General features: G+C 47.7%; 1 protein-coding gene across 2 annotated transcripts in view; it reads left to right on the top strand.

Annotated features, from left to right (window-relative positions):
- GUK1 (guanylate kinase 1) overlaps positions 1-5,486 on the top strand; it is a 34,552-nt gene extending 29,066 nt beyond the window's left edge. The window contains exons 7-8 of one of the 2 annotated variants that reach the window (XR_002908589.3): positions 123-258; positions 834-913. Coding sequence is in view for 1 of the 2 variants with exons in the window: in XM_024208282.3 (XP_024064050.1) it covers positions 834-919; positions 4,788-4,823 (122 nt within the window). In the remaining variant the exon portion in view is untranslated. Of the gene's footprint in view, positions 1-122; positions 259-833; positions 920-4,787 lie in introns of those variants that run through there. The other variant, XM_024208282.3, reaches the window with a different exon arrangement.
- Positions 5,487-24,950: the final 19,464 nt, after the last annotated feature.

The following is a 24,950-nucleotide window of genomic DNA, read 5'->3' on the forward strand; positions in this document are numbered from 1 at the left end:
CTTTGACAGCTATTAACGCACTCCAGGGTGGCTGGGAGCACTAGGTTAAGTGTCAAGATTTTAATTTATTATGAAGTAAAGTGAATTTCATTTTTTAACAGCTTCCCTTATTTCTATCTTAGGTCCTTACGTGGCCCCCCTCAGGGTAGTATCCGAGTGCCTCACAATCTTTAATGTATTTATCCTCACAACACCCCTGTGAGGTAGGGAAGAGATGCTATCCCCATGTGACAGATGGGAGAACTGAGGCATAGAGAGGTGAATGACTTGCCCAAGTTGACAGTCTGGTTTTTTTGTTCGTTTTTGTTCTGTTCGTACAGCACCTAGCACGATGGGGGTCCCAGTCCATGACTAAGGCTCCTAGGTAAATAAATTCACACAGGTAGTCTGTGGCGGAAGTGGGACTTGAACGCAGGTCTCCCAAGTCATAGGCTAGTGTTCTACCCACTGGACCTCTTTCCCTTTAGTTCCATAGAGTTGTTTAAAGGGGAAAATCTTAGAGTTGCCTCATCAAACTATACTTCTGCCTTTAAATTGCTGATGCTTTCCTTGTTCTATCCCATCTTCCACATCCACTCCTCTTACCTGGGAGAATCCTGTGTCGTTTTCAGCTCTTAGCCTGATGCAATCTTAAGACTAGACTTGATCTAAGTAGAACGCAGCATGCTCTCCTATAAAACTACTTCACAAGGATGGCTTGACAGAGGAGATTATTAGCAGTGGCTGAAATAAAATAAGAATGTTAGGAGTCCACAAGAATTAGAGTCCCAAAAAAGAAGGCAAAGGCGCCAACGTTCCTTTTCTGTGTTCTAACTCCTGGTTTGATTCACTAGGTAATGAACCTGGCCTTTTTGACCTGATCATCGTCAATAATGATCTACAAAAAGCCTATTCTGAACTGAAGGAGATTCTTGCAGAGGTAAGACATTTAGGGCTCTTCTGCCGGGGGTACGGTCGAAGCCATTGTAAATGGAGAGTCAGCTGTTAGAGAGCATCAGAAGGAAATGCTTGACAAACATTCCGTTTCCGAGAGAGGGCAAAGTGGTAGCTGGGGTTATAGCCCTGACTCAGTAAGATGTCCAAGCACATACCGAACTTTTTAAGTATGAGTAGTCCCATCGGCTTCCATGGGATGCTACTCCCATGCTGGACATTAGGCATTTGCTGAAGTACCTTGCTGACTCAGGGCCCTAAAGAGGGAACTCTAGTATGCAGATTTTTTTTCCTGGTCCAGGACCAGTATTTGCAAAAGTTTACCCAGGGCAGGGGCCGTGTCTTCTATAGTGTTGGACTGGGCCAATTACAGTGACATTGGTCAGAACATAATCAGTTCTGACCTTCATGCACCCAAAGCCAGGACCCAGTTGTTGGCTTCGTGAGCCCTAAAGGTCACTGCTGTCCAAGCAGTTCCTTCTGAAGATTGAACATGGGTGTTGTAACAAAGAGCAGAACTTTAAGCTTGGCAGTTAGGCTGGGAGAACTGTATCTTGGAAAGCAGGGCCTCTGAAAAGGACATGGGGGTCCTGGTGGATAACCAACTCAACACAAGCTCCCAGTGTGATGCGGTGGCTAAGAGGGCTAATGGGATCCTTGAATGTATAAGCAGAAGCGTTTCAAGTAGGAGCAGGGCAGTGGGGTTACCTCTATGTCTGGCATTAAGTGAGACTCTTGTGGAGTTTTGTATCCAGTTCCGTGGTCCACAATTCAAAGAGGATGGTGAAGAATTCGAAAGGATTCAGAATAGAGCTACAAGAATGATGCAAGGTGTAGCCTGATATAGGGTGTACTGATAATATTAATTTGGATAATATGGGAATGTAATTTATTTATTTTATTTTAATAATATTAATAATAATTATTAATATTAATTAGTATGGGGTTTAGGCTCGCCAATCTGTTTGATTAGAAGATAAAAGTTTTTGTTCTGAATTAGGCTTCACGGAATTTATAAAGAACCCTCGGGGGTATGACAGGAAGCTCACATTTAGTAAGTAAATGATAAATGATAAAATACCCAGAGTTACAAAGTTACAATTGCATTACTGCTAGTTAAAAGATACATATGATAATATAGTATTACATGCAACAAAGCTTTGGTTAACATACTTACACCCTTTTTTGATAACCTGGTGGTAAGAGACACAGGAACAGCCTTGCGGTTTAGGTTTTTTAATTTTTGAGTGAGGGATGCAGTGCTTAGAAAATGCTAAGCGCTATTAAAGCTGACTAGGGTTTACTTGACTAACTTAAACTTAAATAAAAACCTAATAAACAAACTAAGAATAAAACTTAGGGAAACCAAGCTTAGCCTAGTTCCCTTGAAACTTAAAGTTTAAGAAAAACAAGTATAGCCTACGAATAGTAGCAGTTATCGTAGATAGATAGAGTGGAGAAAGTAAATAAAAATTGAGTAAAGTGAGAACGGAGATAGTGAGAAATGGAGATGGAGTAAAGTAAGAACGGAGATACTTTACTGAGGTAGGTTCCCTTTTTTATAGGGCAAATGCCAGACCTTCTTCCTTTTATGCCCAAATTTTATTCCTTACCCACAGAAATGTTAGGGTACACTTACCCCATAGGCTAGTATGTATGTGCATATTGATGACAGGTATGTACGCACATCAGTCTTTTGTGGTGTACTTGTTAAATCTGTGGGGAAAAACCCCTATGCCATTTTTTATTGTTTATTGGTCTAGATAAAAGGTCATAGACATAGGCGTGGGTACTCATCTATTTAGGTAACAAGCTATAGGTCAACTTTGCTTTTTGAGTAAAAGGTCTTAATATGGATATGCTAAATTTGCCTTAGCTTAACATACAGGATATGGCCTGTAGGTCTCTTGCATTACAGCCAAACTTACTTTAATATAAATCTATAAACCTATTACAATACATCAAATACTTAAACTATAAGAAAAGATATATATATATATATATATACACACACACACAAGCAAGCAGGTTAGTCCTATAGGCTACATGCCCCTCTTTGACGGGGTGGTTTGCACCAAATGAACCCCGTCACACAGGTAGGATGTAGGTGGTTAAGTATTTATGGGAACAGTTTTAACACCATTTTTATAAAGATGATAGGTTGGGTTAGACTGAATAATAGTAATGTTTTTAAAAGTGGGAATAGGTGAAATAACTTAATTTTTTATGGAATAAACAAATATTTGGTTTTGTGACAGGACACTCCAAGGGCCCATATTGGTACCTCTTTTGGTTGGTAACCATGCAAAATTGGTTATTTTCAGCATAGGTTGGAGTTTTATACGTGGTCAGCCTTATTAGGCATGACGATGATGAATTCCGTACTCTCTCTCCCTGTAGTTTACACAGAACAGTGTTTGTTTCAAACACGTTACACCTACAGATGTACTGAGGCTCTTTTTAGAGCGACATCTGTGGCACTTTTTAAGTTGGAGTGGGAGTGTGATAGACCACCCGGGGAGGTGCATTAATGCATTTCCTATAGATGATGTTTTTGAGGTGACCTATAGAATGGACAGCAACCAATTGCCTGTACACATCCTTGTTTGGGTTAAACACTGGTAACAAGACTGTGAATGAGACGTACAAGGATTGTGCCATTATACAATTTTTTTGAAAGAAAACAACTGTTTTGGTTGGGGTGAGGTGTTACAGCAGACTACCTTCAGATGATTGGGTATTTTAGGATTTGGAGTGATCAACACCGGAGCCTTGACAATGGCCTGTTTTTGCTGCGATATTGCTTTCGTGTGTTCAGTCCATTTCCATTGGACACCTTTTTTTGTTGTTGTTTTTTTTGGTTTTTTTTAAGAGCTGGTACAAGGGACCTGCAATGGAAGCAAAATTGAAAATGAAATCCCTGTGGTACCGAGTTAAACCCAAAAAGGATTTTAAACGGTCCTGTGGTAAAGGCAGTGTTTGGATTGCATCTACTTTTTGTTGTGCTGGGGTTCTACCCTATTTTGTCAGGGTGAGGCCCAAGAAAGAGACAGGATTGGTCATTAGCTGTGCCTTGGCCGGATTGCACTTTAGCCCTGCTTCCTTGTTTTTCTTAAACTTTAAGTTTCAAGGAAACTAGGCTAAGCTTGGTTTCCCTAAGTTTTATTCCTGGTTTGTTTATTAGGTTTTTATTTAAGTTTAAGTTAATATAAATCTATAAACCTATTACAATACATCAAATATTTAAACTATAAGAAAAGATGTGTGTGTGTGTGTGTGTGTGTGTGTGTATGTATATGTATGTATGTATATATATATATATACAAATACAAGCAAGCAGGTTAGTCCTATAGGCTACAAAGGTCAGAAAAATCTGCTTTACAGTGAGAGATTTAAGACTGTTAATCTATTTATTTTAACAAAGAGGATGTGAAGAGGTGATTTGATCATGGTCTATAAGTACATGGGAGAAGATGTTTTAACCTAGCAGACAAAGGCGGAATGAGATCTGATGGCTGGAGGCTGAAGCTAGACCTATTCAGATAGGGAGCAAAGCACGCATTTTTAACCCTGATAGTGAGAGAACCATTAGAACAATTTACCAAGAGATGTGTTCGATCATGTGAAGTCTCTCTTTAAATCCAGACTGGATCTATTTCTAAAAGATATAGTCCATTTCAGCCATAAAATACGGGCTTGATGCAAGGGTCACTTGATGAAATTCTATGGCCTATTCTATGCCAGAGGTCAGACTAGATGATCATAATGATCCTTTGTGGCCTTACAATCTATGAAGCTATGAATTATTTACAGAGAGCAATACACGATCAATCGTTTTCTTCATCTGCTTGCAGGAAATCCAGAAGATCCAAGACTCCAAGAAGTCCTGAGTTCAGTCTGCCTGGCCGCCATTCCTAACGTGCTTCACAGCATTCTGTTCCAAGAGAGACATTCCCTTTAGCCTGATCCCCTTCTGAGTTACTATGACATTTATAGTAAAAAAAAACAAAACAAAAGCAAAACCAACCTTCTATTTATATTAGCCGGGGCTTCTGCCACTTTGTGTGCGCACGCTAAAGCGTCCAGTACGCTTCTAGGTTTGCATGGAGATTTCAGACAGTCTGAAAGTCCCTGTACTGTATTTCCTGAGCAGAATTATTCTGAATTCATTTGTATAGCCTGATGGTAGATACAGCCCATGCTGATACAATCAGTGCATGTAGTGTGTGAAACTGCAAGCAGTAGTCTCCTCCATAGCATTTTTGGTGGATACTCCCTTCTCAGCCCTGGGCTCCCTGCACCAGAGGCCACCTGCAGAGGGAAACGGCTTAGTATGACCCGACTTGATCTTCCTCCTGCAGACAAATAGGTTAAAGTGTGAAGTGTCATCAGCTGGCCTGAAGTGACCAACTGAGAGAAGAGATGCAACTGAAAAGGAAAGAGACGGGCTGAAGACAAACTCAGAGAGAGGACGGTGCTAACGCTGGTGCCTCCCTTCTCCCCAACAAATGTTCCACTAAGAATCATAGAATATCAGGGTTGGAAGGGACCTCAGGAGGTCATCTAGTCCAACCCTCTGCTCAAAGCAGGACCAATCCCCAGATTTTTTGCCCCAGATCCCTAAATGGCCCCCTCAAGGATTGAACTCACAACCCTAGGTTTGGCAGGCCAATGCGCAAACCACTGAGTTATCCCCATTGAAAGCTCCCACTCTTTCCCTTTTGTCCTCCCATTAGGCCAGTGGCTCCAGCCACCATTCCTTTAGATGGTTGACTGACATTCTCAGCGAGTCTCTCTGCTTGATCTCGCTACTGCTGCTGGCTAGGGCTCCTTTCAGCAGAGCTTGGGTTGCTCCAAACCTCAGTCCTCGTGCCCAGGACCTAGCCAGGTGAACGGCTGGGGTTGCTTGAAAAAATTGGAGACCCGCTTTATCTACCACAAAATAAAATCACGTCCTGACTTCTTCTGGCTCAAAGGAGTTCCTAGGGGAGCAATTGTTCAGCGCCTACCTGCCCTGAAAGACTGTCGGGTGTGGTCATATATGTTGTTCTGTATGAATGCAGCGGTGGAAAGGTTTGGGTGTTCCCAAGTTCAACTCTTTGGGGAATTTCTTTCCAGGCTGTGCAGCGCTTTTATTCCTGGAAGAAATGTAAAATGCCCCCTTTTATTGTCAGAACAGTTTCTGAGACCTCTCTGCCTTTAAAACTTCAGGGTTTCCCTTCAACTTGAACATCTTAGAACCAGCTTAATTCTGAAAGATCCAAACCATTTTACACCTTTTCTCCTTGATGGTTTTCCAAAAGGAAGAGTTGTGGTTGCACCTACCATTCCCCAGGTTATCCCCCTTCCCCACCACCACCTACACCCATACGGTGAATGGTAGAACAGTAACGTTCTTTCAATGTCCATTTCCTCACAAAAATTGCATGTGATCTGACAGCAATCTTCAAAGCTGAAGCTTGGCTCAGCCTGGTTTCCGGGAGGTTGTTCGTTAATTCCAAAGTTTTCCCTCTCAGGCTCATCCCAACATGGATTGGGGTGGAATTAGCAATATCATCTGTGCTGGGCCCTAACAACTCCAACTGTTGAGAGGAATAATGAGGACTGAAATCCTGCGTTCCTGTCATTGCCCTGAATCTGCAGGCAGACGAGCTCTACGTCTTAACTGAGTGATCTCTGTATTCCAGAAGAACTGTGTGTGTCTTAGGAGGGAAATTTCTCACTTATGAAATAATGCAGCATGGAGGGTTCGGGATAGCGGGGTGGTGGTAAAAACACCTGAGCCTGACTACCCTTATGCTCCTAGGAGTGGTGAATTAAAGATTTGGTTTTGTTTTTTACTTTTTATTTTTTTGCTTGTGCAGCCTGACTCTCTCATTGGCTGTGTGTATTATTCTGTCCTTGGGGTTCCTTCTCCCTTGAGAGTGCCCTGGGAGATGTGAGCATAAGGAGATTCTGGGAACCAATGCTACAAGGCCTTATGGGAGATATTACAGCCATGATCTAAGGACCAGCAGTTCCACCAATGATATTTCCCATGAGGCCATCCTGTGTTTCAGGCCACGCTGTCCGTGCCAGGATCCCACAAACTTTTCCCTTATTGCAAAGATTGCCTGATGGGAGTTTAATCTGTGCCTGACCTATATCAGCACAGCAGGAAGCCCCCATGAGCTTAAGCAGTTCAGATAACCCTAAATCGTGCACTAATCCCACTATACAAATCCCCCTCATCGATAAGCAGAAATTCCACTGCTTCCCCAAACGGAGCCCTTGAGACATGGTCAAGGGTTCTGGTATGTTCCAGCCAAAAGAGAACTGCAGTAATAACGAGTGACGTACAAAGTTGGTCGCTTAACTGAAGAAAACTGAGTGAAAAGAGCAGGGGGTAGGTGTTTCCCTGCCACTCAGCATGAGCCATTATGGCCTCGGGCAGGAGAGCGGGGCAAGGAAACTAATTTGTGTGCCAGCTACCAGAACCGAAGAGGGTCAACAAACAGCACTAAAGATGAAAAATTAACATTCTTCTCTCTTTTCCCCATCTGCCCCTTTTAATAGTCGACAGTAGTATTAGTAAGACAGGTAAGAAATTCCCCCCTCCCTCCCTTGCAATATTTATTTTTTATTTGAGCGTGTTCTTCATTCCAATGACGTATCCTGTAGAGCATCAGCCTGGACTTGGTAGGTGGGGATGGACTAATGATCTAATAGGTCTGTCCCAGCTCTGCTGAGTCTGACCTGATGCCATTCCCCTTTTCCCTCAAACACCCTCTGAACTCTCATGATGCCAGACCCTCTACCTAACTCCTTTCAGTGCAATGGGAAATCAGAGTGGTAGCTGCCTAGGTGCCCAGGCCCCAGCTCCCTGTAGGGTCTTGGGCGTTGCAATGCTGAGCGTCCTGGCAGCTGATGGTTAAGTGCCTGGAAAATCACAGCAACGTGCTGTGATCCAGGAACCTGAGTTAGGCACCTAGGCTCCCTCTGCAATGAGGGGGGAGAGAGAGGCATCTTAGAATGCAATCTACAAAAGCCAGCATGCTAAGTTGGGAGCCCTGGCAGCTAGCCATGGGCCGATGCGGACAAGAGAGGTGTGTGCTAAGTTCCACTCCTGTCGGGGAGAGAGGTGCCTAACGCTATGATCCGTGAACAGGAACCCAGCCTCTGGAGTCAGGTGGTTTAGGTGCCTAAGTCGTTTCTGAATGAATTTGCTGCCTTCCTCGCTCTGCACAAAAGACAGGGGGAGGGGCTGCTGCTACCACCCATCTTATATTTTTTTAGCCCCGTAGTTGGAGCACTGAGCTGGGGTGTAGGAGAGCCCGGTTCAGTTCCCCCTCTTCCAAAAGGGGTGAAAGGATTCAAACGGGTCTCCCATGACTCAGCTGGGTGTTCTAACCACTGAGCTGTGGTATATGCTGATGGGGGGTGGGAAGCCCTCCCTCAGTTTCTCCTGTTGAAACTGTTCCCCTGTGGGATAACTGATGATTGGAGTAGGGGACTGGCCCCTGGGTCTCCCACCTCCCCAATGGGTGCACTGATCACTGGGGTTACAGAGTCATTCTCATTTTTCTTGTCTCTCTGGCCCAATGACTATTTAACAGGAGAGCGTGAGGAAGCCCCTATCAGAATGCCCCAGAGCTCAGTGGTTAGAGCCCTCATCTGAGAGGTGAGACACCCTTGTTCAAATTCTTTCTCCCCCTCTGCTTGAAGCGGGGAATTGAACCTGCCTCTCCCACCTCCCCGGTGAGTGCTCTAACTACTGGGCTTAAAGTTATAAGGTGGGTGGCACCCCTTCTCCAGCAGTCAGATTTTGAGTGGGACCAATCCCCTCGGGGGCCTCCAAGCATGCCTACCACAGCAGGATCCGCAGGCAAGTTCAGTGGAAGAACACCAACTTCTCTGGGTCATGCATCGCTCTGGGGCTTAGCTGGGAGACAGGTCTCCAAGTACGCAGCAGTAAGCCCCGAGACAGAAACTTAGGCACCGAGTGAGCTTTTCCCTTGAAAACGTAGGTGCCAAGTGAGTTTAGTTGCCTTCGTGGGAGTTTTGGAGAGCTCAGTGGAGCCCAAACTGGAACGTATACAGCTAAACTCAAAACTTAGGCACCAGATATTTCAAGGTATTTAGGCTCCCACTGGGAGTAGGGTGCCTAAGTCCCTTTAAAAGTCAGGCCCTCTCCTGCTCAGTTGCAATTTAACTTTGGAAAGGGTTAGCTGCAGTCCAGGTAGTGGAGCACTAGAGGGGGCCCATGGCACTAAGAAAATGCATTCGGACCCTTCTGCCCCAACACAGAGGAACGGAACTGGTGTTTCTCGGGATCATTCTTTGTACCAGTTAGGATTCTGTGCCCATTACCAGCTGAAAATGCACCACGCTGCACCTGTGACTGTCCTTTAGCAAGCTCCATACTCAGACGTTCCCCTGGGCTCCCTTGAATTCTGGAAGGCACTGCAGCCAGTGTGACATACAAGAATTAATGAATCCTCAGAAAGTCCCCCTGAGCTCGATAAGTGGCAGATAGGGGTTCCTTCACTCAGCACTGACATGCAACCATCTCTGGGGTGGAAGGCAGCAGCTATTTAACACTTCATAGTGACGCTATGGAACAGCTTAGAAAAGGGAGCGGAGAAGACTAATGAAAGAACAAAGGGAATTAAAATAATCTCAGATTCTGCCCCAATAGCCCACCCTTACACTCCATGCTCTGGGCTCTTTAAATGACCCCAATGAAATAAACTGGTAAGCATGCTATTTATAGTTCCATCTCTTTGTGGGGTGGACTAAAGCAATGAACACTTCATTCTCTCACGCTAATGGGAAGTGACATGCTCAGGTCAGGATTATGATGCGTGAAGAAAAAGAAAATGAGCTTAGATTGCTCTTGCGTCTCTAGGCAGTGGACTGCATTTCGTTACAAAAGATACCTGGATGCTGTAGATAGAAATCCCAATGTAACGGCACAGGATTTTCGAATGCCTCTATGTTGTGATTGTCAACATAGTCCAGTGTCTCTTTCCAACCTCTTGACCTGCTGGCAGCCACTGTCTGGAGGTATTTGGAGGTGATATAGCTGAACAGGAGAAATGAACCCAACAGCCAGAGAACGTGTTTTGTGCCTTTAAAATGCTGAAGAAGTTCTGGAGAAACTGGCTACTCAGAGCAGGGATGTCAAACACCTGGTTTGTGGGTTGGATCTGGCCTGTTTTAATGTATTTATGGGGCCTGTCTGTGGAAAGTATTCAGATTCTTTAGAATCTCAGCTCTCATTAAAATAAATTAACCTTCTAAGTGTAAACCACTGCAGCATCTTCCTGAGTCTGCAGACAGCCTTAAACAAGAGTTTGGAGATACAGCTCAATGGGGTGTTAACTCTGAAGCCTAAAGATGACATATCCAATGCCAACATAGTTCACTATTTCACCACGGATCATTTTAGCAGAAATATCCAAAATGTGTGTTCCAGGCTTAGGCCTACCTGAGGATCTTGGATTCTGCTGGGATGGAAATGGCTCAGTTATGAGCCTGGCTGCTACATGCTACAGAAGTGAGGCTGGAGAGAGGTGGAGGGGAAAGGAACTTGGCACTTGTGCAGCACTGTGAAAATATAAAGTGGTGTGTGCGACCGTTAACTAATGCTGCGATGTTACCAATGGCCATTTGCCGTGGTACGGCCTAATTCCAACCTAGTAAGGGCCTTGGGAGTGGATAGTAAGGGCCTGATCCTGCACCGTTGATGTCTCTGAAGTGTGCATGTCCAGAGGCAGAAACTTAGGTACCTAGGGAACGTCTACCCTGACAAATTAGGCACCAAGTGAGTTTAGACACCTACAGGATTAGGCGGCAGCCACAAGGAGTTTTGTGGATCACAGTTGAGCCTAAGTCTGGGGTTTAGGGGCCTGAATATCTTTGTGGATCTGGGCTTGAGTGTTTTGCCATCAGAGCCCTAATCTTGTAAACCAGGGGTGGCCAACCTGTGGCTCCGGAGCCGCATGCGGCTTTTCAGAAGTTAATATGCGGCTCCTTGTATAGGCACCGACTCCGGGGCTGGAGCTAAAGGCGCCAACTTTCCAATGTGCTGGGGGGTGCTCACTGCTCAACCCCTGGCTCTGCCACAGGCCCTGCCCCCATTCCACCCCTTCCTGCCCCTTCCCCTGAGCCTGCAGTGCCCTTGCTCCTCCCCGCCCCCCTCCCCCAGAGCCTCCTGCGCACCACGAAACAGATGATGGGGAGGGATGGGGAGGCGCTGATTGGCAGGGTTGCTGGTGGGTGAGAGGCGCTGGGAGCAGGGTGGGGGGAGTCATGGGGGGCTGCTGACGTATTACTGTGGCTCTTTGGCAATGTACATTGGTAAATTCTGGCTCCTTCTCAAGCTCAGGTTGGCCACCCCTGTTGTAAACAGATACACGCAAGGACACTCTGGCTCTGGGGTGGGGTCCTATTGAGGTCACTAGCACTCCACACGGGGAGAGGCTCCACCCAGGCAGATCCAATTGCAGGATTGGGTCCAGAATCAATTGAAGGGGCTTTCATTCTGTCAAGGGGGAGTCCTGCTCACCTTACTGGCATGAGCAATTCCATTATGGCCTACAGGGCTCCGCGTGAGAGAGGTGAGCAGCGGGAATTGGTTCTCGGTGGAGTCCTAATTCCACATTTGTGATGTCACAATCACTTCCATAACTGTGCAGCATGATGTCATAAACCCAGGCTAAGGACTTCATTGCAGGCGCTCACAGGGTGAGCTGGCCCTTTAAGAGGGTTAATGATGGCTCCGCTGCACCTGTGCCAGATTTGGCCTGCCTCCCCAGCTGGAGGCAATGGGGGACATCAGATGAGAAGGAGTCAGGCAACCAGGAGGTGGGTGTGGGAGAGCATACGGCATAGCTGGATGGGTTCACAGCTACTGAAGGAGGGCTGCAGGAGGATGGGGTGGGGGCACTACTTATGGGGTCAAAGAAGGGAGTGCTACAGCAGGGAGAAGAGACAGCAGCAAGATGGAGGGGCTACTGTAGATGGGGAGGAGTCCTAGGACCACGTGCTCTATAAAGAGCATGAAACCAGTCAGGTAGGCAGGTCATACAGGAGGATGTGCTGGGAAAGAGACTCCGCACCCTCTTTTCCTCCAAGTTTGGCCATGGTGGTAGGGTGTCTAAATCTTTAGGGCTTACAGGTCCAGGAACCCCTAGAAGAAGGAGGCTGCGGGGTCCCCCTGTATTCCCACCGGGGAAGGGGAAGTAGCGACTCTTGTTGTGAAGGGGAGGAAGAAGGAATTGTTGTGTCCCTGGCATGGGGCTGGGGTGGAAGAATGGCATCTCCTGCTGGACTTCGATTACCTCAGAAGGGGTGGACTTCTGGGGTTGGGCCAGAGAGTCAGCAACCAAAGGGGAGCAAAAGGCAAGTCACCTTAGTGGCCTGATTAGGCTGTAGACTAAGAAGATGCAGTTCATGTGTGTGCAGCTCATTCTAGCCAGCAAAGAGATCAGCCAGGAAAGAGGGCTGAGAGCACTGAAGGGAACAGGTCGTTAAACAATAACATGTACCAAGGGCCTGAGATGTACTTGGGCATTTGCTGAGCCCTTCTGGGCTGGTGAGAGAACCACCAACTCCCACAGGCTTGGAGCTGCTGTGGGAAGAGAGCAGGGGTGGGTGGGTAAAGTGTCAAATATTCAAAAGGAAACATTTTCCAGGCTGGGAAAGGGAAGCTGGGTAGTTCCTGGGAAAGGACCTTTCTGTCAATACCATTGTTCCTTTTCTCATGTTTGCTGTGGCGTGGAAGTGCCACTTCGAGGCTCAGCTAAGCTGTGACCCAGCACTAAAGCAGAAAGGTTGAGGCCCTGAGCTGGAGTGAAAATTAAACAAACGTTGGGGGGAAATACACGTAAAGCCTCCAGTAAACATCCTAAATAGACAACCCCTGCACATGGGCACCTCTGCTTTTTTACGTTTATACGTCGACTACGCTTATGTGCAGTACGTTTCAAAACAAAAAATTACATTTAAAAACGAAAGGCCTGAGAGCTCTGCAGTTTTCACTCCATCTTTACTCAGCCAAAGCTCCCAGTGACCTTAAGAAGAGCCATTGCTCCTGAAAATCACGTAAGGGTGTGTTTACGCTGCACTAGAAAGCCGGGACACTGAGTCTCGGAGCCCAGGTTAGCTGGCTCAGGCTGCGGGGCTATAACATTGCCAGGGTAGATGTTGGCACTTGGGCTGGAGCCTAGGTTCTGAGCCCTCCCCCGTTGCGGGGTCTAAATGAACGTACAGAAAATAGCGGCTCCCTGCATGAAATACAGCGTTCCTTGCAAGGGAAGCTTAGCAACCGTCTCTGGGAGCTACTGCATCATTGTGAATGGCTGCGGTCAGAAAAAGAGAGTCCAGAAAATAAGATGGAAGCAGGGTGTTAATTTTAGAAGTGGAGGGTAAGAGAAGGGTTGGAAGACCCCAAACTAGACAGATGGATGTCAAACAAAAGGATTTGATTAGCTGTGGTGTTTCTGAGGCGCTGTTTCAAGACAGACTGGAATGGAGGAGGAGGACTTGAGGATGGGACTCAGGTTGGAAGAAGAAGAATCTAAGTCTGTTGGGAGTTTGATTCTGTTGCGGCTGTTGGGGAGAGTGGTCATCACTCGCTCCTCGTTTACAGAGTCTCTTTCTAAAGTAACACCTTCATTTTTTAGATTCAGGTTGTATATTAATACTATGATTGGTGTCAGTGGGGTGGCACAGGTGGGAGGCAGTGCAGCCTAGTGGATAGTGTGCTACCCTAGGACTTGGGAGAGCATGTTTCTTTTCCCTGCCCTGTTGGATGTCCTTGGGCAAGTCATGTTACTGCTCTGTGCCTCAGTTTCCCCATCTGTAAAATGGGGATAGTGATACTGCCCTTCTTTGTAAAACACTTTGAGATCTACTGACAAAAAGAGCTATGTAGGTATTATTCTATAGCTGCTCTATAGCTTCATTATTTCTCCGTTTACTTCAGCTAGGTACGTTGCTCATCCCAGTACTCTTCTTACAATACCGTTCCCCCATTTCCTTCCTTCCCCTGTAATTTCAAACCAATTCCATTTGCTCTAGGTATCTTAACAAAAATTGGGGAGGCTTCCATTGTGGGTTTCTCACCTAGGCTTTGCAAGTCACACGTTTAACTTCTCTCTTAAGGCTGCGTCTTCAGGCAATGCAGGAGAAGGTGCCACTTATGCTCCCTCTGCCTCCATAGCAGCAGCACCTGGGGAATAACAGTGGGGTTGCTTTCTAATCATGGCTACTAGAGTCTCAGCAATGTGTGGATAACAAAGCCACAAAGATTTCAGAAGCTAAAGGCTCATAACATCAGACTTTGTTAAGGCGGTTCATAGGTTGGTACCAACATACTTGATGTGGTTCTGTTAATCCAAACATATTTCTCTCAATGTTTGGAGTGAAATCCTGCTCTACTGAAGTCCACGGCCCAACTCCAATTAATTTCAGTGGAGCCAGAATTTCACTCTTTATATTTAGCAATATCCTTCTGCGGTGGCTTGAAGCTAGGATTCATAAACTGCTCAATCTTCCTAGCGGGTACAGTGCACAATGGTTTTGTCTTCTGTGTACGTGTGTTTCTAGGGCACTTATCGCTGTCCTGTCTGGGTGCCCTTAAGTGCTGGCCCGTTTTGTCTGGGACTCAGCCGTGTGATTGCTGACTATACTGTGCACTTTGTATGTTGACAGGCACAAATATGCCAGGGGCGTAAGCGTCACAAGTCAGAACTGTCATGAAGCAGTACCCCTCCCCATTAAATGTCTGCTGTCGGGCTTCCAGCTTGCCTGCTAGATTCATCACACTGTTTTCTTCTGCCTTCAGAATATCTCCTGATATTTATTGTGGTCCTCAAACCCTTAATAATTAAAGCAGATTAGATGAGAACAGTTGTTACTGTGCCTCAACAAAAAATGGTGTTGGGGACTGACGTACCAAGCGACACCTCTTGATACGGCTTCCCACGTGCACTGACCTACAGACTGTTGGAGCCCTTCTTTATCGTGAGTGACAGCTGAGTCAGTGTGACTGTACAGCATCCTAACCACCACATCAGGTGGACTGATCTACCAATCCAACCGAGTAACCTGCCAGCTATGGCTAACTTAGCTCACTGGTTTTAACAGAATGTGCACCCAAAGAATGGACATGCTGACTAGAAGACATCCTGCCTGCTATACAAATGATTCACTTTAAACGTTGCTTTCCCTGTTTGCATTGCTTATTACTCAGTATTTCAAATAATGCAAAGTTGTGAAAGAAGGCTAAATGTTGAATATGCTAAAAAAGACATTCCAGTTGTGACACTGGCTGTCAAATCAGGACCCAGCTGTGTCTATTTATGTCTTAGTGGTTAGCTTACTGGAGCATGTACAATGTAAGTCAAAGGTTTTGGTTCTTAACTGAGAATCTAATTTTTAACAGTGGAGGCAAAACTAAATTAAGCTTGCTCACTCCTCTCAACATATCCCAGTTCTGTTGAACTATTAACACTGCCTAGCAGAAAGGGAAGATTTCTTTTCGAAAGGACTATCAATCCGGTTTCCAAAAGAAAGTGCCTTCCATGCTAATAAATCTTTTAGAAGTGACTACATTTCTCCTTTAAATGGATGCGGAGTTCAATCTGAATGGGACAACACATAGAATTGTACTTTAGTGGACGAGAAATATACCAAAATATTGGTTAGCACCCTACAGCATATAGACTTTAATGCTGTGGTTTCAACCTTTTTTCATTTGCAGATCCCTAAAAAAACTTTGAATGGAGGCGTGGACCCCTTTGGAAAGCTTAGACATAGTCTGCGGTCTTTGCAGGATTGGGGCCTGCATCCTGGATCTTGCACCCAGAACTGCACGGGCAGACCCCTCTCCTTGTGCAGAGCCCAACAGAAGTCATTGGGTTTTGTTTGGGCATCAAGGTCTTAGTGCGGGATCAGGGCCTCAGTGCAGACAGGATGCCACAATTAACAGACGAGAATAAGGGAGACAGGGAATATGTAAGGAGGAAGGAAAAGGGTTACAATAACATCTCACACAGTCCCTCAGTAAGGCATGTACTCCTCTCTGTGGCGCTTTTGGATTTTTCTTTTTAATTAATTCCTTGGCAGCAACACCGGATGTGGGTGTTTAGCAGGACGTTGAATGGGGAGAGGAAGGTAGCTTGGAAATTGGACTCCGTGCCTAGGGAGTAGCATGAACGAAGGCCCAAAAAGTGGGCATGGGAGAAAGAAAGCAAGGCTGGGTCATGGCTGTGATTGGTGGAGCAGAAGCGGAATGGGAAAGACTCGGGAGGGATGGGGGGAGTTATCCACTAATAGTGGCTGTTAATGTGGTGAAGAAGGACCTCGAGGGGGGGATGCTATTTGAGATAGTTAATGTCATGTTACTGGAGCTAGAATATATATTAACAGGGCTCTGCAGCCCTGCCAGCAGCAATCACTCTGAGCCTGTCTGAATGCAGAGAACGGCTCACCACAGGATCTGTTAGTCACTTGGCCTATATGATCAAATTACTGCCATTCGCTGCCAGTTTAACCTTCCTAGAGAAACAGGCAGAGCTGATCTCTCCTCCACTGGAAATCCATCTCTGGAACATCCTTGGGAATACTGTCTATCCCCTTCCCTCTATCTCTATGGTCCAGCATTATGGTCCAGTTTAAACCTCCTTCCATGCAGAGCTTGGAAGAAACTAGAGAAGACTTGGGGACACATGAGAAACTCTTTGCTGTTTGAGGAAATCCACTCTAAATACCAGACTATCCCGAGCTGATCTGGAGTCACTCTGATGGGGCACTGAGTTCCCTCTACACCCACTGAATTAATGCCCTGTTGAGGACCTTCCAGGAGTCAGCCAATGTGGAGTTCTCTACTGACTTCAATGGGCCTTAGGTCAGGCCTAATCTGAGGCATTGATCTCTCCATTTGGATGAGGTGTAAACCCAAGGAACCGAGCACTTGTGTCCATTCAGGATCTCGTGGCCTTCCCAGGAGCAGAGATGTTAGCTCTGGTATACTTGACCACAAAAAAACTTTCCCTCCCTTTCACTGTTGTCCAGTGTGCTTGTGCAACTGTTCCCTACCCCAGAAGCAGTTGCATTTTCAGTGATGGTGTCTGTACATAGTTCGTGAGGCACTTCAGTCCTTTAGCTGCTCTATCAATGTAAAATAATGGGAAAAAATAATATAATTGGGAAATGTCAATTGTGTAAATAATGCATTTTTTCCTCTTGGCAGTGCATGGCACCATAGTACAGAAACTACTAATTGTATGTAGCTAGCTACGTGTGAGACTCCTGTTACATCCCTGGTGTTCAGACTCTGTGGTATCAGGAGCATACAATAACATAAGCAACAGCTTTGCCACTTTCCCAGCACTCTACAATCTAAATAAAACAATGAATAGACCTAAAAGTGATCAGGTCTGACTATAGTTGGTCTATCGTGAGTTCCCTACACTGGAAGTAAAACAAAATGGTATTGTCTGCAAAGGTTGCTCATTCAGTGTCTCACCTTGTACAAGTCTAGGACCTTTTGTAAAATCTTTCGGACAAATTCTCTCTCCTCAGAGCTTCTCTAAGCCGGGTGACTTACGTGGATTTGCACAGCCATGTGAGTGAAGATGGAATTTACCCGTTACGTTTAAGACCAGAACAATGTATTCCCATGAATCCAGCAGATCCATTTCTAAGGAGGAAGCCACGTGATGCTGATTGCACGTTTTGTAAAGAAAAATTCAACCTGTGGCTTTCCTTTAATATGAACATCAGATTTAGGCCTCAGTTCAGTGCGATAGTGACGCATGCACTTAAGAAAGGTGCTTCACCATAGCCTTGGCTTCAGCCAGAGCTTTAATGTGTAAAGTGATGATTATTATTATTTAGTAACTTATTTATTAACCTATTTATCCATTTTCTTATCTATTTTCTCCTCTTATCCTCTGCTTTTCGCCCTGGTCTCCATTTCTTTCTTCAGTTTACTCTTGACCTTCAGGTACCACTAAAGCAACTCACCCAGTAGCAATAATCATGTAACGTCAGCAGTCAGGTACATCAACACCTTGTCTATTGTGCTTAATGTCAGTTCTGTCTTGCTTATGTACATAATGTGCTTTACCCTGCGAGTACAGAGAGAAGTGAATGAACCTGGTCCACTCGTATTTATTAGGTGCTTAGATACTCCAGGGATGGAAGCTGGACAATACCGAGCTAGATAAACCTTTTAGAATACATTTTATATATATATATATGTAAAAATAGTGGGCTGTATTTTTCTGGCCTACTCCTTGGGCCGGAATGTGTTCAGATTTTGATCACAAAAGTTCCATCAGGGTTTTTAAAAACTGCTCTCAGTGCAGCGCTGTGGTTCCATCCAGGCCTGCAGGAGGAATTTAGAAGCAAATGGCCCATCTTGCACAAAGCTTTCACAGTCCTTTCCAGTACAATGCTTATTATTATTAGGGTTTTTTTTAGTACCAAGCTGCAAGAAAGCACCCAGCTGTGTGATAATCAGCACAGTAGACCGTGCTTGGCTACTGGCATTTAGCTGCAGGAGCACAGTGGAATCATTCCCTAGGACAAAAACTTGCTGATTATGGTGACCCCGGGATTCTTTGGTAAGAGTCATTATTATTTAACCTTATGTCTGCATAGCTACCGACAACCATTTCTAAAGCATCTACCCCCATAGTATCTATACCTGTCTTTGTTCTTATGGTCACAAACGTCAAAACAATGCTTCAGAACTAGGTGCTCTGTTAGAAATTCCCTGCCAGAGACTGTATTAAAGCGCAGCTCAGACGAGAAGCATTATTTGGTTCTAGATGTTCAGTGACCTTTGCTGTGGGCGTGTCGACACTGCAGTCACAGCTGTTGTACCACATGTGTGTAGCCATACCTTGAATAACAATGGCGGTGCAGCTGCAGCAGCAGGGGCTGTACTAAGTCCGCCCAGGACCCTGGGTGTGTACTTGCTTGTGCTACCACAGCCTTGCTGCTGCTGCGGCTATTCGAGGTAGCTTGCTCAAGTAGGTCTACATGTGCTGCAGTCGCACCTCTGACTGCAGGGTAGCCATTTTTTGTAATTCTATCACGTGAATTCAATGGGTCATGTCCATGATGGAGCCCGGCCCAGCAGAGCACTTCAGCACATGAGTATGTGTCAGTGGGGGGGGCTGCCATCTAAGCCATCGCACCAGAATTGAACTGGGGACCTCCAGAGCTTAAAGCTTGAGCTAAAGAACCTGTAGCATGCTCAAATCCTCCGCAGATCAGGTGCGGGACACCTCTAAAACATTCTCTCTGGTGGGTACATAAGCAGGTGGTTCGTCCCATTGACTTCAGTGGGCTACTCACCTGTTCAGAGTGAAGCACGTGCTTAAGAGCTTTGCTGAACTGGGGCCTAATTCCGCTTTGGCTGGGTACCCGTCCTGCTTATTTGGGGCCAGATTTGGCTAACGTTACCGATGCAGACTTGTACCTTCCCTGCATGTAGCTTCGTTGAACTCAATAGCACTACTTGTGCAGTGAAGAGCTATGCAACTGGAGGAAGGTTGGCAGAATCAAGCCCTTTGATGTTTGGTTGAGTGCTACCGCCAGAGATGCAGCATACGCCCAGTATCCAGCACTGATCAGAAGGAGGAGAGGCAGAGAACTTGGGGAATGCTAACAGGGAGTCTGATCCAGGTACAAAGTCATGAGGAGGAAGAGGAGGCAAATGGAGAGTAGCTTATGCAGAGTCTAGGGAGTGGGATGGAACGCAGGAGGAAATGAACTCAGAAGTGGGATCCAAGCCAATATGTAGTGACTGTGTGGAATTCACAGCTGCAGATGGCAACAGTTACTCTGGCTGGACACGTGCAATGGGCTGGAGACATGTATGGTCCATAACGAGACTCATGTTAAAATAAGACCATTGGATCTTGTGCTGACCGGTGTGTCTACCAGGGCCAGGAAGGAATTTAGGAATTTCTTCTCCATATCTAGCTTGATTTAAAAAAAAAAAAAGGGGGGGGGGGGGGGGATGTGGTATTTCACTGGTCCCTTACCCATCCTGTACAAGATATTGCTGAAAGCCAAGGACTGGGTTTGATGATTCAGTCTGGCTCATCCTCTGTTCCTAAATGCATCACTTAACCCTAGAGATCGGTCCAGGCCGAAACCGATACTCCGTAATGCTGAACCGGAATCTGAATTTCACGGTTTCAGGGCGAGTTGCACCTCTGTCCCCTTTGCAGTGTCTCTGAGTGCGCCCGCTCAGGACTCGTGCCTTTCTCTGTCCCAGGGTGGAATTCCACAATTCTCCTACCCTTAGCTGAGGCCTGGGCTACAGCAGACGGTGTGTCACGGTGCTTACCCAGCAGGTCGCTGGATATAGCGACCAAATGGCCTTTCTCAAACCGAAGTGTTTGTTTTAACCATAGGAACAAAGCATAAGAGAAAAAAGATTTTAAAACGGTCTGTTCTATCTAACGGCTTACCGCCCTCTGCTGGTAACCTATGCAGGCCTAGCGGCTTCAGACACCCCCGCAAGTCCTGTATGTCCGTCTGTTTTCCCTGAACAGCTCCCCCGGATAAAGAGGGAGTCTCTTTATCCAGCCAGGAGTTCCCCGTTCTTGTCTGTTCCCAGGCTTTTCCAAAGCAGGGCAGTGGGCTCCGCAGAGCCACCCCCATTCCCTGCTGCTTCTAACAAGCTCCAGCTCTTCATCCACGTTTCCAGCTGGTGAGACAGTTGGGCGGCTCGACCTGCGAGTGTAAACAACAGAGCACAGCCCCATCTGCTCCTTACGCGACTCTGATGTCTAGACGGTCTGGCAGTTCTAAATGGGGTGGAAAGAGACCACCGGGGCGGTTTCTCCCTTCCGATATTCTGACCTACGTTGCTGTGTCCCAGATAGCCCCTAGAAGCAGGATTCTGCTCCCCGCTCCTCGAGGAGAGTGGTATCTTACCTCGACACACACAGCCCGCCCCAGTACAGACTAAGTAAACGCTCAGTCCTTCAGCCCTTTAAAAGAGCCCTGCTGGAGTTTTCTGGAACTCTTGTGATGCGGCTGGGACGCCGGGAGGTGAAAAGCAAGTCGTTTGGCCAGGGTAGTGAGCAGGCTCCCTGCTGAGGGTGGTAGCGCTTGGAGAGCATTTGGGGAATCAACTGTAAACAAGAATGTTCGTTTATGTCGGGGGAGATGGAAGCCTGGGGGTTCCTGTAACTTTCCCCCTGGCCTCTGCTGTAAAGACAGGCAGGGTTCTAATGAGTAACTTCCCTTGCAACTGTGATTTTGATTTTTTTTTTTTAAACCAGAATTAAAAATAGCCTCATTCTGCTTTAATAATTAACGGCTTTGCTGGTGCCTGAAGTACTTTGTGCATGGGCCAAAATGCACCTCTAGTGCTCCCTGCGTACTCATCCGGCAACACAGCCCACTAGCCCTGTCTCCAGTACAGTGCCAGATCCACGTGCTACAGACACAATTATACCATGTAAATCACAGAGAGGGACGTAGCTGAGTGAGCTGGGAGGAGAACCTTGGTCCTTTGGCTCCAAAACCTCAGGCTTCTGGTATTTGTGCTAAAGGAGACCTGCTCTGGCTAGCTGCAGAGAGAGGTCCCTTATCTTCTCTCCACCAACCCCTAGAGGGCAACATCGAGCACACTGCATGTCCCCTTTGGAACGGTACGTCCCAGTGGAATGGTGATACTTCCGAGAGCCCCCCCACCGTGTTCTATTGCCCAGGCCCAGTATCGGCCGCAGGGCCCAGTGGTGAAAGGGTTAGTTGTACGTGAAAATAGTCATTCTGTCTTCAGCGTAGCATGCTGGAATTGTTCCATGTGACTCTTATTAACATCAATGGTGACCGAGTGGCTAGATCCTTGCACATTAATCCCCAAAGACTTAGATACATGTGTAACCCCTTTGGGGTTTAGAGAGCATGGCCCTTTAAATTTTTTTCCTAAGGGGAGGGGGAGGGTAAGAAAAAAGTAGGGGAGCTCCAGGGGGGCAGCGCTGGAGCTCCAGGGAGAGGGGGAGGCAGCCGGCAGGCCCTGGAAAAGTGAAGCAGCAGAGAACCTGCTTGAAGCCTGGGAAGGACAGGGCCGATCGGGGACACCCCAGGACAGGAGCCAGGAGGAGCTCTGTGCCAGGGAGGAATCGCTCGAGAAGGACAGGCCGGAGCTGGACCCAGTATCACGGCTGCCCAGAGCTGCATGGGGCTGTGAGTACTGGGGCTTGGGACTCTGCATTGGGAACAAGGAGGGAGGCTGTAGCTAGTTAAGTGGGGAGGTAGTCGCTCTGTGTGGCTTTGCAGAGAGCGGCAGAAGAGGGCACCGGAGGGGTTTGTTGGGGAAAGTTCGCTGGTGCCGAAGACGACCAGGAGCACCCAAGACTCACCCCTGGACTGGAACTTTGCTCAGGACTCCTGAACTCTGTGTGCAGACACATTGTTCAGTGTCTGCCCTTCCAGACTGTGCTACCAGTGGGCCTGTGGGGCCTTGGCTTGGATGCAGCCCTGTTCTACTGCTCCCCCTATATTTCCCCTTGTTGTTTTTCTCCTCTCATCCCTCTGTAAATAAATATTTCCCTTGTTATATCCACTGTACTTTTCCTGTGGGTGGGTGTGTTCACTCCGGGGGGTTTGGAACAGGTGCCCCTGGGGTGGAAGGGATTTCTCCTGCTGCATTCCTGCGCGCGCCATCTCTTGGCCAGAGCCGACTGCAGAGCAGACTCCAGCTTGGCCACGAGGGCGCTAAAGTTACACATGGCCTGTATGAAGAATACAAAATGATTATTCAAACATTTGTACAGAGGCAGGGAATGCAGGTTTTGAAGCTGTCGTCCAGAGTAGCTTCAGCCGCCTTAACTGCTGATGAAGAAGCCCCTTTAGAGGAAGGGTCTATTCCTCCCCCAAGGATGGTGCTGGAGGGCGTTGCTTGTCGGCTGCTTTTGAAAAGCTCTGCATGAGACTTGTGGAGAGATGCCAGGAACCCTCAGAGTGCATGTCTGAACAGGCGCCTGGCAGGGCAGCACTTTTTGGGTCCTTGGTCAATGTGGTGCGAATACCCAGGCAATGCCGATGGGTTCTGTAAAGCTCAGCTTGTGTCTTAATTTCACATCTCAGTGCACTGATGTAAACCGCTCCCACGAAGGAAGGATACAATGAGCAGGTCAGAACAAGCTCTGGAGAAGGTCGATGAGATGGAGTAAGGCACCCTTCTCTCATCTCTCTTTCTTCCAACCCCCTCATGCTCTTGATTGCTGCATCATTTTGTTTCTTATTTAAGTGAAGTCAGAACGGCTTCTCCTGGGCTCTGTGTTAGAAGAGTGAGAACGTGGCTCATGTCATTGTCTGTATGATATTTTTGTTTATATTGACTTTGCTCTAGTGCTTTTTATGTAGCCTGTTGTAAAACTAGGCAAATATTTAGATGAGTTGATGTACCTCCTGGAAGACCTCTGCGTACCTCCAGGGATATGCGTACCCAGGGTTGAGAACCACTGATTTAAAGTACTTACCGGGCCCTCGTCACTGTGGTACCTGAGCACCTCACAATCTTTAGAGTCTTTTATCCTCAACACCCCTGCGACGTAGGGAGGGATATTATACAGATGGGGAACTGAGGTACAGACAGACTATAGCTGAGTCCCCACTGCATTACTGGCTTCTGCTTCAGTGGCATTTAAGCTCCAACCAACAGCCCCTGAGAGGCCACCTATGCTGAGTTCAAATCCCATTTGACTGGAGCTACAGACTTGTGTGTGTGTGTGTGGACTGGAGTTGGGTTACGGTTAACACTTGACTTATACCTCGAGCTAACTGTGCTGTGAAGACCCACCCTAAGGGCTAGTCTACCCTTGAAATTCTACTGCGGCAGAGCGGCGCTGTTGTCTACACTGAAGCACTACTCTACCTTTGCCAATGGGAGGGATTCTCCCACTAGCGTAGATAATCCACCTCCCTGAGAAGCGGTAGCTAAGTCAACAGAAGAATTCTTCCTTCAACCTAGTGCTGGCTATGTAGAGACTTAGGATTTTTGCCGCCCCAAGCAAAAAAAAAATTTGGCCGCCCCCCCCTTTTTTTTCATGCCCCTCTGCCCCCGGCCCTGCCCCAACTCCACCCCTTCCGAACCCCTTCCCCAAATACCCAGCCCTGCCTCCTCCCCCGGCATGCCGCATTTCCCCCCTTATTGCTTCCTGCGGGCCTCCTGCGACCTCCCGCCCTAGCTCACCTCCGCTCTGCCTGCTCCCCCGGGCGTGCCTCTCAGGCGAGGGAGGGCAGAGAAGCGGAGCAGCGGCGCGCGTTCAGGGGAGCAGGCGGAGCGGAGGGGAGCTGGGGGGGGGGCGCAGGAAGTAACGGGGGGGTAAAGGAACCGCTCCACCACTGCCTCCCTCGAGCGCCCGCCGCTCGGCTTCTCCTTCCTCCCAGCCTTGCTGCGCGAAATAGCGGTTTCACGTGTGGCAAGCCTGGGAGGGAGGTGGGAGAAGCGGCGGCGGCGCGCTCAGGGGAGCAGGCGGAGCGGAGGCGAGCTGGGGCGGCGAGCTGGGGCGGCGGGGGCACTTTTTCTCCATGCCCCAGAGTCGGCGCCTATGATGGCCGGCGCCAGAATGCCGCCCCAAGAAATGTGCCTCCCCAAGCACCTGCTTGTTTTGCTGGTGCCTGGAGCCGGCCCTGGGAGAGGGGATGGGAGCCAGACCAGATCAGTAGAACAGGTCAGCCACCGATTCGCTGCTTGCCTCCTCACCCCCCCTCCCCCGGCTCTCCTCCTCACCCCCCGCCACTGCCTGCTCGCTTGCCTCCTCGGCCCCCCACCCCTCCGGCTCGCCGGCTCACCTGCCCCCCCGCCACCGCCCGCCCGCTCGCCTCCTCAGCCCCCTACCCCTCCGGCTCGCCTACTTACCCCCCGCCACTGTCTGCCCACTCGCCTCCTCAGCCCCCCTCTCCCGCCACCGGCTCACCTGCCCCCCCGCCACTGCCCGCCCGCTAGCCTCCTCAGCCCCACACCCCCCTCAGCTTGCCTACTCACT

Source organism: Terrapene carolina, unplaced genomic scaffold (genome assembly GCF_002925995.2).
Source record: "Terrapene carolina triunguis isolate 2854851 unplaced genomic scaffold, T_m_triunguis-2.0 Scaffold111, whole genome shotgun sequence".
Classification (NCBI taxonomy): domain Eukaryota; kingdom Metazoa; phylum Chordata; order Testudines; family Emydidae; genus Terrapene; species Terrapene triunguis.